General features: G+C 42.6%; 4 protein-coding genes across 4 annotated transcripts in view; 1 reads left to right on the top strand and 3 right to left on the bottom strand.

The window, feature by feature from the left end:
• Positions 1 to 3,474, top strand: part of LOC310823337 (BICD family-like cargo adapter 1) — a gene marked incomplete at both ends in the record, with an annotated part of 11,851 nt that extends 8,377 nt beyond the window's left edge. Inside the window, 5 exons of the mRNA XM_083696181.1 lie at positions 805 to 862; positions 927 to 1,004; positions 1,605 to 1,714; positions 2,666 to 2,786; positions 3,250 to 3,474. Coding sequence (XP_083552307.1) covers positions 805 to 862; positions 927 to 1,004; positions 1,605 to 1,714; positions 2,666 to 2,786; positions 3,250 to 3,474 — 592 coding nt within the window. The remainder of the gene's footprint in view (positions 1 to 804; positions 863 to 926; positions 1,005 to 1,604; positions 1,715 to 2,665; positions 2,787 to 3,249) is intronic.
• A 7,579-nt stretch (positions 3,475 to 11,053) lies between these two features.
• Positions 11,054 to 11,779, bottom strand: LOC310823441 (claudin-3-like; the record flags this gene model as incomplete). The annotated part of the gene is made up of 1 exon (XM_083696303.1): positions 11,054 to 11,779. The coding sequence occupies exon 1, from the start codon at positions 11,699 to 11,701 to the stop codon at positions 11,054 to 11,056; it is 648 nt and encodes a 215-aa protein (XP_083552429.1). The 5' UTR covers positions 11,702 to 11,779.
• Positions 11,780 to 13,910: 2,131 nt separating this feature from the next.
• On the bottom strand, positions 13,911 to 14,573 carry LOC310823440 (claudin-4-like; the record flags this gene model as incomplete). Its single annotated transcript, XM_083696302.1, has 1 exon — positions 13,911 to 14,573. The coding sequence occupies one exon, from the start codon at positions 14,571 to 14,573 to the stop codon at positions 13,911 to 13,913; it is 663 nt and encodes a 220-aa protein (XP_083552428.1).
• A 3,492-nt stretch (positions 14,574 to 18,065) lies between these two features.
• Positions 18,066 to 18,731, bottom strand: LOC310823439 (claudin-9; the record flags this gene model as incomplete). The annotated part of the gene is made up of 1 exon (XM_083696301.1): positions 18,066 to 18,731. The coding sequence occupies one exon, from the start codon at positions 18,729 to 18,731 to the stop codon at positions 18,066 to 18,068; it is 666 nt and encodes a 221-aa protein (XP_083552427.1).

Raw genomic sequence — 18,731 nt, 5'->3', positions numbered from 1 at the left:
CAAGCTCACTAATGCAAATAAAAGGCTGACCTCATTCAATTCACCTGAATTTGTCACAAGAAAATAAGGAAAACCACTGTGTGTGTGTGTGTGTGTGTGTGTGTGTGTGTGTGTGTGTGTGTGTGTGTGTGTGTGTGTGTGTGTGTGTGTGTGTGTGAGGATTACTAATGTCAATGCATGTACAGTGCTTTGGGGTCTGTGGTGTTTTGTTAAAGGGCTCTGGTAACAAGTGATCTATTAGTGTAGGTTACAAATGTGGACATATCATGGTCCTCTATTGCCCTGAGAACCCCACCTTCCTTTTTTATCTAATTTTATTTTTTTGTACAACAACGAACACAAAACAGTCACAAGTCACAGACAGGCAGAGAGACCGGCAGAGAGACCGGCAGAGAGAAAGGGGGGAGGAGGAGGGGGACTGGTCAAATAATGATATTGTCAAGCAAAAAACTTTATTGTATTTTTTTTTTTTAAAGTTTAAAAAAAAAGTTAGCGTCATACTAAACTACTAAATTAGAAAGTGTTGTGTTTTGAAAGCTGAGTGAAGTGTTTAGTGTAGTTTACATTAATTAATGATATGATTATATGTTACCATGTTAACACTGGTAATTGCCCTGTACACTTCGTACATGTCTTAAAGTTACACACACACACACACACACACACACACACACACACACACACACACACACACACACACAGGTAGGTGTTCTTGAACAGTTCTAGTCGCCCATGGCATTTAAAGGCCATTCACAGCTGTAACCTGAGTCTATCATTGTACTGAATACCTATCCTCCTCCCTAGGCCCCTGCTGGAGCCCCAGACAAACTGGCCTACAATACAGAAACTCTTTTCTTTTGCTGTAAATCTCTATAGAACGCAGGAATGACACCGGATCTCTCTGTTAACGTTTGTTTCTCTCCCAGGGGCTGAATCCGGCCTTTGTTGATGGAGCCAGCGATCTGTGTGGGAATCCGAGAGCTTTAGAAGAGCTGAAGAATCAGGTAACTATGAGGGGGGTGTGCTGAACGAACGTGTCACTCGTGCTGTGTGTGTGTGTGTGTGTGTGTGTGTGTGTGTGTGTGTGTGTGTGTGTGTGTGTGTGTGTGTGTGTGTGTGTGTGTGTAATGTTCATTTCTACAGTATCTTCCATTGGTACTTTTCTGATGTTAAATTGGGTGTACAAACTCTATGACACTATCACTACTGTAGTTAGAACAGCTCTGTGTATTTGACAGTGCTCAAACACAATACAGACTAAATACAGGACTAGTCACTGTTGCAAAAGTAAGCTCCTGTTACAGAGTGGGATTTGTGCCCCACCTTGTGGTCGTGTTGGTTATGAATGATTGGTAGACAAACATTCAATTCACTCACCTTGTTTCAGTCGGTAGTCTAAGAGTTACCTGAGAGGCCTTTTTAGCTGATTTCACTTTCTCTCTACACATCTACAACAGAATCTTGAATATTCTACGATAGGACATACTTTGTATTTTGACAATAGGCTGAAACAAAACTGATAAGTAACATGGGAGCAATGTCACAGCAAGATTCTGAATACAAAACAGTTACACCATAATCACTGTTGTCCTACCTCCCTCCAGCATTCCCAGCTCATAGAGGAGAATGCAGCACTGAGATTCCAGCTTGGGAACACAATGGAGGAGGAAGTGGTCCGACAGGCCATCAGGGACAGAGATGAAGCCATAGCCAAGTGAGTGTTGCCATAGTGACAAGAGGATAGTAGAATAGATTTGATGCCATTTTCATCCATATCCTGTATGTCACTTCCTTCAAACAGCATTTACTAGGTAGGCTACATTCCACATCACAGTGTGGACTATTTAAGCAATGAGGCACGAGAGGCCGTCACAATAAAGTCACGGCTGAGGGGCGTTGTTAGACAACCCCTCAACTGTGACCCTATTCACGATAAAGCACAGACTCAATGATATTGTGACAAGAAAACAATGCTTATGTGTTTATTCCGTGAAAGATTGTGGTGGTTTCTGCCCTGCACTTAGAAATATAGTTCTGCTGGCCACTTGGCACCATTAAGGTCACCACAAGGATGTAGTGGTCGCTCTGCTCAGTCACGGCTCTTCGCTGTCTTGGCGCCCCAGTGGTGGAATGAGCTTTCCACCACTGTCAGGGCGGCAGAGTCACTACCTATCTTCCACCATAGACTAAAGACCCGTCTCTTTAGGCTACACTTGGGCTCCTCATCCTCAGACCTCTCCACCCCTAACACTCTACATTACATTACCTGAATTAAAAAAAATGTTCTTCCTTTCGCCAGCACTGTGACTGCCGATGACGCTTATTAAAGGTTTTACTTAGGATGACTGATGTATAGTTGATTCACTTACTTAGACAAATGTACTTTTACAACTGTACAAAAACAACTGCTAAATGATTGAAATGTTTTGTTTTCTAAATGACTACTGTTGTCAAGGCAACGTGATAAACAAATCTTTGCGCGTTTGCAGGGACATTACTGCAGCTGTGTGATTCACTGAAATCAAATAATAACAAATTACTCAGTAAATTCACTCCCACTTTGGCCAGGTTTAAGTGGGTCTTCCGGGCTCATATGCGCCTTGCTCATTAGAGATCACCATAACAGTGACTTAACTCACATGTGCCCTCTAATTCCTCATCATAGGAAGAACTTAATGGAGGTCGAGCTTGTGCGGGGGAAGAATGATATGATGTGTCTGAACAACCAGTTACTGGAGGCCATCCAACGCAAGCTGGAGCTGTCTCAGGAGCTGGAGGCCTGGCAGGTGGGTCCCAAAAGGCTCTCTCTTCTTTTTCTTTATCTCCTCTCTCTCCCTCTCTCTTCTCTGTCTTGTGTCTCTCTTTCTCTCTTCTATGTCTCTCTCTTCTCTCCTATTTCCTCTATCCCCCTCTCTTCTCTCCTCTTTCTCTCTCTCTCTCTTTCTCTCTGTCTCTCTCTCTCTCTCTCTCTCTCTAGATTTGACAACCTTTCACAACCCTGTCAGTTTGGAACAATCTGAACGACAGGTGGCCAAGACTGGGAATCCCTCTGCTATATTGCAGAGTCATGGTGCTAGACCATCTGCTGCCTGGGTGGCTGTCTCCATCTAGTGGTCATATTCAGACACCGCAACACAGTGCCAAGTTGCAGAGTTAGCTGAGATTTCATTCTCAGGATGTGAGAAACTAGTATTTAACTAGTATGTTCATCATATAAATAGTTGTGATGTTTTACTGTGGTCTCTTCAGGATGACATCCAGATCTTCATCAATCAGCAGCTGAGGACCCAGCAGCAATCCGAGCAGGTCCAGAGAAAGCCTGCCTCCAACCCCATGTCCTTCTTCCGGAGGCCCAGCATGGCCCGTCGGCCCTCCTCCTCCCCCTCCTGGGCCCCCGAGGCTGGGCAGGAGAAGCCCCAATCCCCCTGGAGGGACTGGCTCAGACGGGGCAAGGTGGCACAGCATGGCAAATAATCCAGGCTGGTGCTTCTCCGTAGACGACTGGAAGCCAGGGCCACGATGACCAGCTGGCCGTGGAAGAGGGCACGTCAAGGCAGAGAAAAGACTGCTGGTTTGTGTTGGTGGAACTCCTGAGTGGAACTACTGCTTGTCATAGATACAGTAATATACAGGGGCAGGCCAAAGACTCTATTAATGGAGCTGTGTCGAAGTCTGCCACCTCTGGCCACTGAGGCGAAATTCCATTTGAAGTTCCAAACACCAACACATCCTCCCTAATAACAATATACCCCCCTCCCCTCCCCCTGAAGTTGACATTGTTGGACATTAGCTGTTGTGTTTCTGCATGCATGCACGCACGATTTGAAGAGGCAGCTACCAGAGACAGAAAGGCGATCGGTGAGTCCACTCCCCTAGAACAACCCTGGCCTAACCCTAACCCTAACCCTAACCCAAACCTGTGTCAACCTGCACTCGGTTTTCGAAAGCGCTTTTCGAAGACCAAGGGTTCGTAAATGAAATATTTCTTTAAAGGAATCTCATTCCCTGATCGCTACTGATTTAACATAGACAATACAACCATTAGAAACTTGAAGGTTACATATTGCACCTTTAAGTAGAGAGTTAGGATTAAAATCACTATGGTGGCAAGGATCAGAGCCGTAATGAACAAAGAGTACAGAATCAAGACCATAGTGAAGAAGGCAGTCTACTTGTGGCTTTCCCACTTTGTCACTGAGTGCCTTCAACACTAGCAGCATGCAGAGTGGTTAAAATCACTAGCATGGTCACTCAAAGAGCCACAAAGTGAGAAGTTGTGACTCTCTTTTGTTTTATAAACATTGTTTTATTGTGAAGTTATTGATGCCTGAGACTCGAAATCTGTAATGTTTGAATGTTCATGTTTGTAAGAATACTGACAGTATTTGCTCAGACTATTTATTTAATCCAACCTTAAAGTTGTGTAATGTACTCATCAAAGGGAATTGAAGTTGACAGATCAACTGGACATAAAATCATGATAGTAAATCATGTGACTCACTACTGCTATGAAGTTTATTCAAAAGCTCTGCAAGATGTTCATATGTTGCCATTGTCGATGCAAAAGTTCACAAATGTTGCTATTACGTATTCCCTTGCTTAATATACAATGAACAAACATAAGTTCTGATCTTAAATGCTTTCTAAATAGGTGCTTATAAATGAACCCAACTCTGTATGTTAGGTTCAATGTCTATGTCTTATGAAATGCATTTCACCATTTTGGAACCTCGTTCTAATGTAGTTTACATTTGTCACTACGTATACTGTATTTCTAAACAAATGCCTAGATGTGCTTACCCCTCCCTATTGATAACTAAATCTGTCCAACTTGTACTATGTGGCAACCTGCATTGTGTAAAAAACATGTGATGCCTTTTTTCTGCAGGACAAGTTTGATTGAATTCAGCCCTCTGTTTTTAGGCTCTCTAATGACAACTTTTTTGGGGAAGGGTGCAATACTTGAGAGTTTTGTATGTAGATTTTAACTCTAACTAGAATGGAATAAGGTCATACTTTATTTTGATCACATTTCTAGAACAATCTATTGTATGTTGGAAGTACTGTATGCATGCAATGTTTTGTACTCAATGTTAGTAGTTCTGTCCTGTTGTTATTTCAGACTTGCTACATCATTCTTTCACTTTGGTTTTGACTGACGAAATGAGAATGTTCCATCACATATTTGATTAATTGAAATACATTGAACAACGATGAATGACTGAAAACATCTAGTACTAAGACCGTTATTATTGAGGAAGTAATGCTCAAATTGAGATGAATACAAGTAATATATGAATGTAATCAAAGTGCATGAATGGTGTGTACCATGATATATGTTGTTGTTGTTGTTGTAGGCCATTACTGTATAGTTGGTGTATTGTATTGTACTGTATTGTAACACAGAATCTCTTACACTGTGAAATAAAGTAATTCTGCATAGATAAGGACATGGTCTGGCCTTTGATTGATATTTATTTTCAGGGAGTGCAGGGAGTGCAGGGAGTGCAGGGAGTGCAGCTCCAGAGAAGCATTTTAATTATATGGAAAGCAGTTCAATATTTTACAGTCAAATGTGAAGGCGCAGCATGTTTTTACCTCATAATACTGTAACCAATGTCGTTCTCTCATGGCTCTTGTTATCTAAGTCTTCTAGAGAAATGTACAGTGTTGTAGGAGTACACATTCAGAAGGATGTATGTATTTGGTCTGATTTACCTCCACCTGGCAGTGCTTACCTGGGTCTTCTGATTGATGTTTGTCAGTGGAAGCTGGTGGAGGTAGAAATCAGAGGACAGGCTCATTGTATTGCATGGAATGGAATACTGTGTTTGATACTATTCCTCATTCCATTCCATGCATTTGATGTTGGTTGAGTCTTGTTCTGGGCGAACACCAATGACTCTTAAAACTGGATACATAAAATACAGTTTGTTTTCACCTCACCTGAGGAATAGTATCAAACACAGTAACAGTAAAAATAACATTAACAAGGTGTTTACACGTATGAACTACAAGTAAACCTCTGCAGGGGAAATTGGAGGACGGGCTCATTGTAATGCATGAAACGGAATGATGAATGGTATCAAACACACACGTTTCTCTGATTTCTACATCCACCAACCTACACTGTATATTTGTGCCTGTGCTTGGAGTGTGATATAAAGCAAACTCGCTAATTTGTTACATATCTGGCCCCATCTTCAAGACAGGCCCTAAGGAATGTAAGGAGGGATCCACACTATCAGTCAAAGAGGAGGGATGTTTTTCAGATGTTTGTCTCACCACTCATATGAGCTAATGCTCCACACTGTTTTACTGCCCCAGGCTGTTCCAGCCAAACACCAGAACAGCCTGACCCAGTTCAGCAACCTGTTGCTCAAAAATGGGTGTCAGGTACAGGCCACCCCCGACGCTTTTGGCAGAGGTTCTGTTTGGATATCAGCCCTGCCATAAGTATGCTTAATTTTGATGTGTGCTTTGGGAACTGACTTAGGGGACCTCTAGACCTCTGGAGAATAATTTAACGTGTTAATGTGTTTTCAATGGAGCTTGATACAGATGCTATGCTATGCCCGCCTGCTTCATGTTAATATCATCCACAAGTTATTCAGTTTAGTGAGAATGGAGAAAGAGGACAGAGTCAGAATATAAGTTCAAGTTCAAGTTCAAGTTTATTTGTTACGTCTCCTACACGAGTCTCCTACACGAGTCTCATACACGAGTCTCCTACACGAGTCTCCTACACAAGTCTCATACACGAGTCTCCTACACGAGTCTCCTACACAAGTCTCCTACATGAGTCTCCTACACGAGTGCAGGGAGTAAAATTCTTGGGCTCGGTTCCTTGACAATGCAGCATACAGAATACAAATAATACAAATAATACAAATAATACAAAATATGCAGTAGTGCAATGAGGTAAGGACAAGACAATAAGTGACATAGTACAATATAAGTGAGACGGTTGGACAGTGACGATGTTGGGGACACAAGACAATAGACATGACACAATTCCAGTATAAATAGTAGAGTAAAAAAGTAAAGTGTTCAGTGGAATATCATTATTATTGCACTGTGCAGCTAAAGAGACAGAATTAGCTTTCACAAACAGTATCAAGTCACAAGTGCTATAATACCAGACAATTATCTAAAATATTTATTGTCTTGTAAAGAATAAGCTACCCTACCAACACAGCAACATGCCTTTCGAACAATAGGACCAAAGGCTCCTCCGGGAGCCTCTGATGTAGGCTAGATATTGTATCGAGGTAGAATTTAGAAGAAACTCCGGGAACAAGTTTCAGGTCTATTTAGTGGACACACAGAGAGCCTGTGTTCCTGCCCTCCTTTCATGAGGAAGAATAAGGGAAGGCCTTTTCTCTGATGATTCCAGGTGCCTAGCAACCTCCACGTCCTTCACATACCCTAGTATCGGTCATGTGATTATGGTTTCGCTGGAGCCATCAGAGTGTGCAGACCAGAGGGCCGAGTGGCCATGGAAACAGTTTATTTTTTTTAAATGGAACTGAGGTATTTGATGATGTGGGTTGAGATTCACCTTGATTTGAGTACCGGGAAACTTTACTCAATGTTGTAACCAACTTTGTGACTGATGTTGGAGACTGCTATGGTTACTTTCAAATGTGTAACAATGTTACTTTTATTTTTTTATTTTTTTAAATTGAATAAACTGAAGCTTCAAAATGTAATGTTTTGGGTATACAATTGTTGTCCTTAACATAATTATATACTAACAAACACCAATTTTTAATTGCTTCCCCATGTTTTAGTAATATTTGTCAACATTCAAATGTGTCCATAACAGGGAAATCATTTCCTGAAATAGTAAATATTTGAGATATATATATATATACTTTGACATTATCTGATAATTATATTTTGATATTCCATCTGAAATGTGATGTCAGCTGTCTGGATGCACTGACAGGTATAAACAGTACAGTCCCCCAAACAGAGTGTAACAGGTGGGGTTCGATCTTGGGTATCCTACATGGAAGATCCAAGCATCTATCATGAGGCCAAGAGGACATCCTCAAGGTCCACCGGTATCACTACAGCTTACATGTCAGGCAGGACTACCTCATCATGATTCCAAATCACCTCTGCTACAAGAGCACGGGTACTATGAAGCATGAAGATCTCCAACCTCCATCTGAATCAGCAGAGGCTGGTGGAGGTATAGATCGGAGGACGGGCTCATTGTAATGCACGGAATGGAATGAGGAATGGTATCAAATATGCGTGTTTGATACCATTCCGCATTCCATTCCATGCACTATAATGAGCCCAACCTCCAATTTATACCTCCACCAGCCTCTACTGATCTGAATGTTGGTGAAATTAACCTGTGGTATAATCAATGATTAACAACCCTCAAACATCCTATCTGCCCTGGGCTGCTACTGGAAAAGCCATTTGAACTACATATGTAACACAGGTACCACTAAACGTGCTCAGTCTAAATTAAGCTGCCCGTAACTGCAGACCCTTTTAACATCACTCACAAAGAAGACTTATGACACGCTGTCTCTAATGGTACTGTAAAGCCACAACAAAGTGTTTGTTGAGAGATGACCTCTAAGCAGTTAACAGATTAGAATAGACTTGTAAACATAATGACCAAAGGTTGATGAATTGAGTTGAAATGACTAGTAAGTAATTTGAATAAGCAAATTAAAAATTCATGAACAGATGCAATAACCATACACCAGCTTATGCAATCCATATGTATATTGATACCCATTGTTTACGTCAACTCCTGTTTTTAGAGGAACAATCAGAAAAGGTACAGGTAGATGATCCGAGTTAAAACTGTAGTTACTATGAATGAAGCCAGTAATTGTGGCTGCATGTCAAACGGTTTGATACCCTTTGTTAGGAGTGACATTGATATGTGGCGGAAGATGCAACAGTTGGCTTGTAAGGTGATACACTCCAGTCCCAAGGGATCTATCCCATATTTACCATGAGATGCTCATCAATATTTCAGACGGCTGCTTTTGTAAGGTGCTACAAGATGTGTTTCAAACACGAGACTCACTCGGAGTCTAAAGTCACGGCCAGCTGAGGACTGACCTCCTGTTACTGTTGTAAACGTGATTCCTGTGTATTTCTTGGATGGATATGTTATTAATTGAACGTAACAAGCAGGCCTATGTTCCAAACGTGTGCAAGCTCCTTCCTTTTTTGCTGGCATCACCCCCCTGTGTCTGTGAGGTGATCTTGTGGGTAACTGTTTAGAGCCCCTCTGGTTAAGTTGCCAGTTGGCAGTAGCGCAGGCTGCTGGATAGCATGGCTATCAGGCTACCTTTACGTTAGCAGTTAGCGCATGTACTGATCCTTATCTCGTCATCATCCTCACCTTCTCAATGAGTTTCAAACAAAACTTTACAAACCTGCCAGGGTGAGAACCCTTCGTTAGGTGACACGTGATTCAGTGTGGAAAGGACCGTTTACATTTTCACATTTAAGTCATTTAGCAAAATAAGGAAATTTGTCTAAGGAAGTGAATCAACTACTGCATACTGTACATTAGTAATTGTAAGTAAAAAACCTTCGATAAGACATCGGCAGTCACAGTGCCAGAGAAAGGAAGAAAACCTTCTTTTTTTTTCTCAAGATCAGGTAATGTAGGGTGTTAGACAATGAATCAAATAACATGTCCACAATAACTTCACTAGGAAAACTTATTGTTCTTCAAATTAAAACAGAGGCAATACAACCTATTAAAAACAACAGCCATCTTTATTAAAAAGCAAAGTGAAGTGCCGCAAACAAAGCATGTTACAGTACGGCTGGGCGCAGGTGCAACAGTTTTGCCTCATTGCACAAAGACTGAGGCCCTCATAGTACGTATGTCTGCTCCCTGGCCCGGGCCCCCCCTCCCACTGTGGACAGTTATCAACACTCTGTTGAATACACCTATCATCTGTCTTGAGCTCAAGTGACAATGCACAGGGGAGGCTGGCAGAGGTAGAAAACGGAGGACGGGGTCATTGTAATGTATGGAATGGAATGAGGAATTCTTCATTCCATTCCATGCATCACAATGAGCCCGTCCTCTGATTTCTACCTCCACCAGTCACCACTGGTATACACTGTGTATTTACATCACACAATCACACTGTTAACACTGATGATAAACATCACCATCAAACACATGAAACAAATGCTGAAAAAAAGCAGCATTGTTATTAATCCATAAAAATATAACAGAAAGAAACACAGCTCTTTAGAAATTAATACAAAGCATATGATTCGTAGTTCAACGTGTAGTTCAACTACTTTAGGCCAAAGAAATAATAATTTGTTCACTCTTTTGTCAGTACAACCCTTTCCATATGTATTCTTGTTTTGGTTAAAAATGAGTCAAATACTTTTGAACTCTATTCCTTTCCAAAGCCAAATCAATACTTCAGTAATATGAGGCAACAACATAGAGCAGTGCCAACACAAGACATAAGAATTGTATTTTCTATAAGATATTACAATATTTGATGTAGCATCAGTTGTTAAAGTTAGAGAAGTCATTACATGTTAGTGATTTTAGATTTGAATGAAATGACTAACACTTTGATAATAAAGTTAACATGTATTGAAAATGATTAATTTATCTTCATCTATCTTCTAAATGATCAAAATATATTCATATTTGCCTTAAATATGCATGATTCACCAGAAAGCCAGCCATTTAAACCATGTAATTAAATCAATAAATTCAGTAGTCGTTGTTCTTGAAAGCATATCCTTTGTCCTCATTAGAGCCCAATGGAAAAGAACATTGTCCTCCTCAAACATCTGTCTCACACTGGGTCAACTCCATATCTAATCTGAAAAGCATAGCAGTAGTTATCATATGAACACATACAGTAAGGTATTATAAAAGCAAAAACAAACACATCCAGACCCTTCATTACGGAGTCTCCTCTGGCTTTGCTCTACTGAGCCAATCTCTCTTAAAAACACCCCACTGAAAAAAGGTGTGTAATAGAGTTTTGGAGTAGTTAAAAAGTAGTCCTTTTCCCATCGGTCACACGTAGTCTTTCCTTTCAAAACCGGGCCCTCCTGCGGAGCGCGGGGCAGAGTAAGCCATCCGTGAGGGGTTGTACCTCTTCTCACGAGGGGGACAGGAGCAGCAGAGGAGCCCCCCTCCCATGATCATGAGAGCGGCAGCCGCCCAGCCGATGTACAACGCGGCCCCCAGCTCCCTCCTCTGTGCATCACTCAACAGGGGGTTGTAGAAGTCCCTGATGATGGTGTTGGCCGACCAGGAGACGGGGATGAGCTGCATGACCCCAGACACAATGAAGAAGACCCCGGAGATGATCATCACCTTGGCCTTGGACGCCTCGTCCTCGATGCAGTTAGTGCACTTGGCCCCCGAGATGGCAATGAGCACAGCCAGTATGGCCAACAGGATGGAGATGACAGTGAGAGCTCGGGCAGCCTGTAGGTCCTGGGACAGGGCGAGCATGGAGTCGTAGACCTTACACTGCATCTGCCCGGTGCTCTGGACCACACAGGTCATCCACAGGCCCTCCCAGATAATCTGGGCTGTCACGATGTTGCTGCCGATGAAGGCCGTTACCCTCCACATCGGCAGGGCACAGGCCACGATGGCAATGATCCATCCTAAGATACACAGGGCAATCCCCACTAACTCCAACCCTGCGGACATGTTATCGCTGCTGTTACTGGGTCTCCTTGAGTGTCAGTCACACCCGAGAGATGATCTGATAGAGGATCTGTTGGTTTGGAAACAGACAGCAAGAGAGAGAGAGAGAGAGACCCAACACCAATTAACGTAATTTAGCCCCTTGCACCTGTGAGTGTGTGATGTTCTGGTGCTACCACACAAAACAAGTAGCCTTTATATCACAGATCAGGTGGAGGGAGGAGTCCGGAGGGAGATGACGTCATAGGGAGGAAGGACCGGAGCTTCTCTAGTACTGAGACTGCTATCGGTTTACACGACTGCTCTCACAATGACTCTGGCTACAAAGGATGCCATTTACAGTTGAACAGGCACACAAGTGTCGTTGCCACTGTAAAAAATATATTAAAAAAATCACTGAAATAGATGTAAGCTGTTTGTAATTGTATCTGTTTATATCATTAGTATTTCTAACCACTTTGTTGTCTTTCTTAGACCGCCAGTCATGATGTAAAAGTTTAAAATAGTATATGATTCAAATGTCAACACCTACCTACACAACCATAGTCGGCTCAATAAATCAGTTTAATGCACAGGGTTGGCCCACTGAGAAAAAATCACTGTGACACACTGGACCCACACAATACAGTACATACCCCCGTTGTATGGAATGAACTACATGTTTGACAATCATTGATGAATTCAAGTATACTGTGACCAATCACTACCCCATAAATTCACCTCAATGAGCAGAGTAGCCCTCATCCAATTTCCTTGAAGCAGCCTCCCAGAGCATTTTTTGAAACACTCATAAAAGAAGAATGCCTGACTTCAGTTCCTCAGCAACAAGCTTCCTAGTTGTCTGATGTTTGATGTGGTTCAACGACTATGTCTGCCTGTCACTTAAATGCCCTTGAATTCTTCAGGGCTAGGATAGTCTCCCTAGATATGCCCCAGAAATTAGGATAATAGACTTTCTCCCCAACATTCCGTGACCCAGTGTTGACAACCCCACCCTGGCCTCCATTTTGCCATGAAATGGCTCCATTGTTTTGGGGGTTATTGGAATGGCTGAATGTTGGGGGTCTGACAAAGCAAAGGATTCTTGTTATCAGAGAGCCAACAGACATATGGGAATCAGCCAAGTAGATTGCAATTATGAAAGAGGCTCCAACTCAGCAACTCATTACCAAGGAGTAAAGCTTATTGAGGGTTTTTTTAGACATCACGATCTGGGCACTTTTCTGACAGTACTGACCAAGACCAGTCACCATAACAGCTTGTTTTAATGAGAGCTTTGTCTTTGGTTGTGAAAATACTGACTCATACAAGAAGGAGACATTGATTGTCATTGAACTGAATTGAGACAAAAATCATTCTGCGAGCTTCATGTGTGCAAAATAATAATGATTATTATAATAGTGCAGGTTACATGTAAAGATTAAGAATCACGTGTTACTTTCAAAGTTACTTTCCACCTTTACTCTCCAGTCGCACTGGACATGGTTGCTTTGCCAGCAGCTATCACCTCCTACCTGAGCAAACTATCCCTGCATGAGGTCAAGTGCAATTTGAATGAAGTTAATTTGTGTATTGTAAACATGTTTAAGCTTCAGTGAGCAAGGGTAAAAGACTTGTAGAACACATGTATTATGAAACTTTTTTATTCTGAGATTGACACACATCAAACCTGATCAGACAGCTTTTTAAGAAACTTTTACATAATGACCTTCTACATAAATTAAACACATACTGCTAATTAGCAGTATATCCTTAGCATAACACAAGATCAGTGTTCCACACATAATAATACAACATGTACACAGCAGAATTTGTTATGATATTCATTAAATTAATAGAATACAAAATGTAACTTCATTTCAGCTGTTCTGAAATGATTAGTCTTCAATAGAGTATATACACCACCTGTCCATATTTAGATACAGATAAAAAAAACGTTCAAATCATTACGTGAGTAATTTCCACACTGTTCCAAAAATATGCCTCTAAGTAAAAAATATTAAATAAATCCAGTTAGTTTATGCTCAACAGAGCACCATAGGACATGATCTGTGACATCAGTCTTTTTTTTTTATTTGAGTAAAACCAATATTTTTTTCCTTTCAAAAACTTGCAAAAATAGTTCTGGTGAAAATCACCCTATTTTTATCTGGAGTTCCAGGTTGTTATCAGATCACTTCGGGGGGTAACATGAGAAAAAGCAGGTGGCAGGTCAGACATAGTCTCTCTTGTCGTAGCCGCTGGGGGCCACTGACCTGGTTGGAGAATACACCATCCTGGAGGGTGTACCCGGACCATACCTCTTTTCACTCTGCGGGGGGCAGCTGCAGCAGAGGATACACCCGCCGATGAGCAGGAATGCGGCCGCAGCCCAGCCCAGGTACAGGGCACCTCCAATCTCCCTCTTCTGCCCCTCCGGAGTGAGGGGGCTGTAGAACTCCATGATGATAGTGTGGGCGGACCAGGATACAGGGATTAGCTGGGTCAGGGCCCCCACGATGAAGGCAACTCCAGCAATGATCATGACCCGGGCTTTGGCAGTCTCATTTTCCACGCAGTTAGTGCACTTAGCCCCCATTACGGCCACCAGGATGCCCACTATGCCCACCACGATGGAGATGACGGTGAGGGCGCGGGCGGCCTGCAGGTCAGAGCTCAGGGCCAGCATGGAGTCGTAGACCTTACACTGCATCTGCCCGGTGCTCTGGACCACGCAGCTCATCCAGATGCCCTCCCAGATGGTCTGTGCTGTGACGATGTTCACCCCAATAAAAGCAGACACTCTCCACATGGGCAGGGCGCAGGACACGATGCAGGACATCCAACCCAGGACAGCAAGAACCACCCCCAGGATCTCTAATCCCAATGCAGCCATTTTAGTTTTTTTTTGCTTTATCTTCCTTCCTGTACGTTTTACTAGGTGTCTTGACTTTCTCAAAAAAAAGTGGGAACACAAAAGTGGGATTCACTGAATGTGCTCTCCGTTCATATACTCTGTGATGTGTTTACAATAGAAGGTGGAGTCAAAGGGGGATTGGCCTGCAATGTTTAGAATGTTTTTTTTCCCCTCCTGTTTGAACAGAGACCACAGCACAGGCTTGGCATGTTAACGGCATAGATTAATCATTTAACCTCTCCAGGCCACAGTAGCTCCCTCAAATGTTTGGATGAGGGTCTGGAGGAGTCAATGAATGGCCAGAGCTCAGATGCTAGAGAGTTAAAGGATAACGGGCCGGTTAAGGAAGGAGCGGCAATGATTGAAAGAGGGTTGAAAAGTGGAGGGTAGAACACAAACTCCTGTGAAATTTCCATTGTGTTCATTACAGAGGTCAGATCTACCGTTGTACAGTTACAAAAAAAAAAAAAATATAGTATGTAATAAATATTCTCAGGTCAGCTCTATGTGTGTAGTTTTTACTGGTCTGTTTTACTGATAACACCGAGAGGGAGCTTCTAGGAAACATCTGCACTGTACTGTACCAGTCTATGAAAGCACTATTGGCCAGTTTCCAATGGCAGCTGTACTATATGGCTGTCAAGAGTACATGGAGTTGACTTCTCATAGTCAAATACTACAGTAGGCCTACTGTTGAAAGCCATGGAGGCTGGTGGAGGTAGAAATCGGAGGACGGCTCATTGTAATGCATGATACGGAATGAAGAACGGTATCAAACGTGTGTTGTGTTTGATACGATTTCTTATTCTGTTCCATGCATTACAATGAGCCGTTCCTCCGATTTCTACCTCTACCAGCCTCCACTGGTTGAAAGTCTTTTTATTGTGGCTTGTCCTGCAACTCACATATCACTTTTTTTTTTTACCACATTTTCTTTCAAACTGGGCTGATCTCTCTCTCTCAGGAGCTTATTATTTTGATGACTTGATGATGTTTTAGATAAATAACCTATTGCTTGATTTGCTTGTGTGGCATTTCCAGGAGATAGACAGAGTCTGAGTTAGATTGCAGGCCTAGGTTGTCCAACTTGGCTTGGTATTCTCTGTCAAGGACTGCCATAAAAGAGTGGTGGCATAGTGTGTGAATCCTTATCTCCTGTGTTTGTTCGGCTTTCAGGACGGAGACAAGATTCTCTCTTGGAATGATCTTAAGTGGACAAACATGCATGGGTGGGTGGGTGAGTAAGTGCGAGGGTGCAAAGACTCCATTGTAAATGGAGCTGATATGGTGGGGGGAGGTGACGGGGTGGTGGGGGCAGTGGGGTGGGGGGAGGTGACGGGGTGGTGGGGGCAGTGGGGTTGGGGGGGGGGGGTGGGGGTGGTGCTATCAGTGTCCTTGTTCCCAAGGTCCCACAGCACTGGGGGGTTTCGCCCCACTACTTCTCAACCGCAGCCCAGGAAGACCTTCATGCTGACACTGGACACTGCATTACAAGGTTACTGGTTGCCTCCTATATCTGTGTAGTAACTCTGTAATTACACCAGCAAAAACCATTGTATTAATATGTTGTCACACAATAGAGTACACTAGTAACTGCTAAGAATTGCATAGTATGTCAATGTGCCCTGGAATGCCCCTGTAACTAAGTTACTATGTAACATGTTTTTACTTAAAGGTAAACTCTGGGATATGATGTCACTGGGAAAAGAGCAGGATGATGATGACCAGAGATCGTTTAAAAACGAAGACGATCAAGAAACGAGAGAAGACCATCAACTCCGGTGCACGTATCACGATGGTGCGCAACGTCTAATGAGCGCCTATCGTTGTTCACATCTTTACTTACTCCAGATATCTTTGGTAAAAGTTGCTGTGACTTCCTGGAATGGCGTCATATCCCAGAGTCCACCTTTAAGTAATTACAGTGTTACTACAGTGTTAGCAATATTTGAATGACCTAAATTGACTTTTTGCTCGTGGTAACATATTACTAAATGTGCATCTTATATAATAATATACTATATACTAACATATACTAATATATACTAATACTAATAATAATAATAATAATAATACTTATATACTACGGCCCAACTACTACACAATGTATTTATTACATCTTGTTCTTCTCTTCGTGTACTTTTTCGTAGGCTAGATTAGAATGTAAACAAAGTTCTAGAAGCCGATTCTCCATTCAATGGGATCATTGTAGAGGGAAGTCACCCTATCATTACAGTGTGGGTTACTACTGCCCCACCAAAATGGGGGCTTTTATCTTGGACTCAGTTTCACTCTCCCAAATGCAACAGAGGGGACAAAAGGAGGCAGCAGAAGGTACCCCTCTGAAACAAGAAGGACATTGTGGCTGCTCACATTTGCATTGAAATCAAATACCTAATTGGTGCAGGTACTATAGCAGGCCTGAGTTGGCTTGAGTTCAGGTGATATGTTGTTGAACTTTGCTGCAGGCTTTCCAGATCTCCTTTGTCATATTTCAGAGACCTGGGTCATTGAAAGGATTTCATGTCTTGGTGTTCACGTGTCCATATTTTGTCCAAATGCAGAAAAACAGTTTTTACATATACGTTTTATCTACAAGGTACTTGTTTACATTTATTATTTTTACCGTTATTAAAAAAATGTCACATGGTAATTTCAGACCTTCATGGTATATTTGGTATAATGTCTGGTGTATATGCTAATATTTTTCATTTGAACTGATTTCAGTCTTAATTAATGCTGCCCTGCTGTATCTTTGCCTATTACCTCAGAGATGGAGTGTCCCTGTCAGTATGATTCAGATCACATTAAGGCCACACACTCTACCGTAGGAATAATTAGGCTATATGAAGTGAAATTAAACTGTGACTTTGACTTTGAGCAAAGAAGCCCATACAACACAACGGCAGTGTGAAACCATATCAAATGTGCATATCTTGTTAATAATTTGTTATCAATTTGTGATTTAGTTTCTTGACCACAGGGTAGGCTTTCTCAGTGTTAAATTGAAATGCTGAAAAAGGGGAAAAAGGCAAAAGATCTTATTTCTCGTTTTAATTAGAATCTGTTAGAACAATTAGCTTGAGTCACGTTAACATTAGATTGTCATCATTGAGTACTGAAACAGAAACTAAATCTTTGTGAGTACTTCGTACAAAACCATACAGGATTCAAAAGACAAAATTAACTACAATTCTAAATAAAAAAGCTATTTTTCAATTATTACCATTTTACTTACAGTATTTCACTCATCTACCTGTCTCTGACTGAACAAGAATCATACCTAAGTAAAAACACAATAGCATTAGGGTTTAAGGGAATACTTCTTATCTGAATCCACATGGTCCCACAAGTGGATCATTCCCCATTTGCTTGCATTCCTGGCAGTTAGAACATGAGGATTTCTAACACTGCTTCTCCCATCATCCCGAGAAAGGGGGCTGTCTCTAAAGCCACAGAACGCACATAGTTTCAAACATAGTCCCTTCTTGTGTATCCATTAACAGACATGTGCTTAACGGCAGAATAGTCCACTCTGGGGGGGGGCACAGATCCGTTCCCACTCTGCTGTGCTTTGGGGGGGCAGGAGCAGCACAGGAGAGCCCCCCCTAGGAGGAGCAGGCAGGAGGCAGCCCAGCCGAAGTACAGAGAGTTCCCAAACTCCCTCTTCCCCGTCTCCTCCAGCAGCGGGTCGTAGAAGTCCAGGATGATCACGTTCGCTGTCCAGGACACGGCCACCAACAGCAGCAGCCCCGCTACGATAAAAGTGACCCCGGCCGCCAGCACAATGCGGGGCTTACTTCCCACATCCGGGCTGCAGTTGGTGCACTTAGCCCCGGCCACCGAGAGACCAATGCCCACGACGCACAGGACCATGGAGACGATAACAAGGGCCCGTGCCGCCTGGAGGTCCACCGGGAGCCCCAGCATGGAGTCGTGCACCTTGCAGTGCATCTGGCCCGTGCTCTGCACTGAGCAGTTCATCCATAGGCCCTCCCAGATCACCTGTGAGATGACAATGTTCTGCCCGATGTAGGCGGCCACCCTCCACATAGGCAGGCCACAGGCCACCATGACCCCAAGCCAGCCCGCCACTGACAGGATCATCCCCAGTATCTCCAGGCCGGCCGAGTACAT

This window comes from Argentina silus, assembly GCF_951799395.1.
Source record: "Argentina silus genome assembly, chromosome: X".
In the NCBI taxonomy this organism is placed as follows: Eukaryota; Metazoa; Chordata; class Actinopteri; order Argentiniformes; family Argentinidae; genus Argentina; species Argentina silus.
This window is presented reverse-complemented; position numbering and strand designations above follow the sequence as displayed.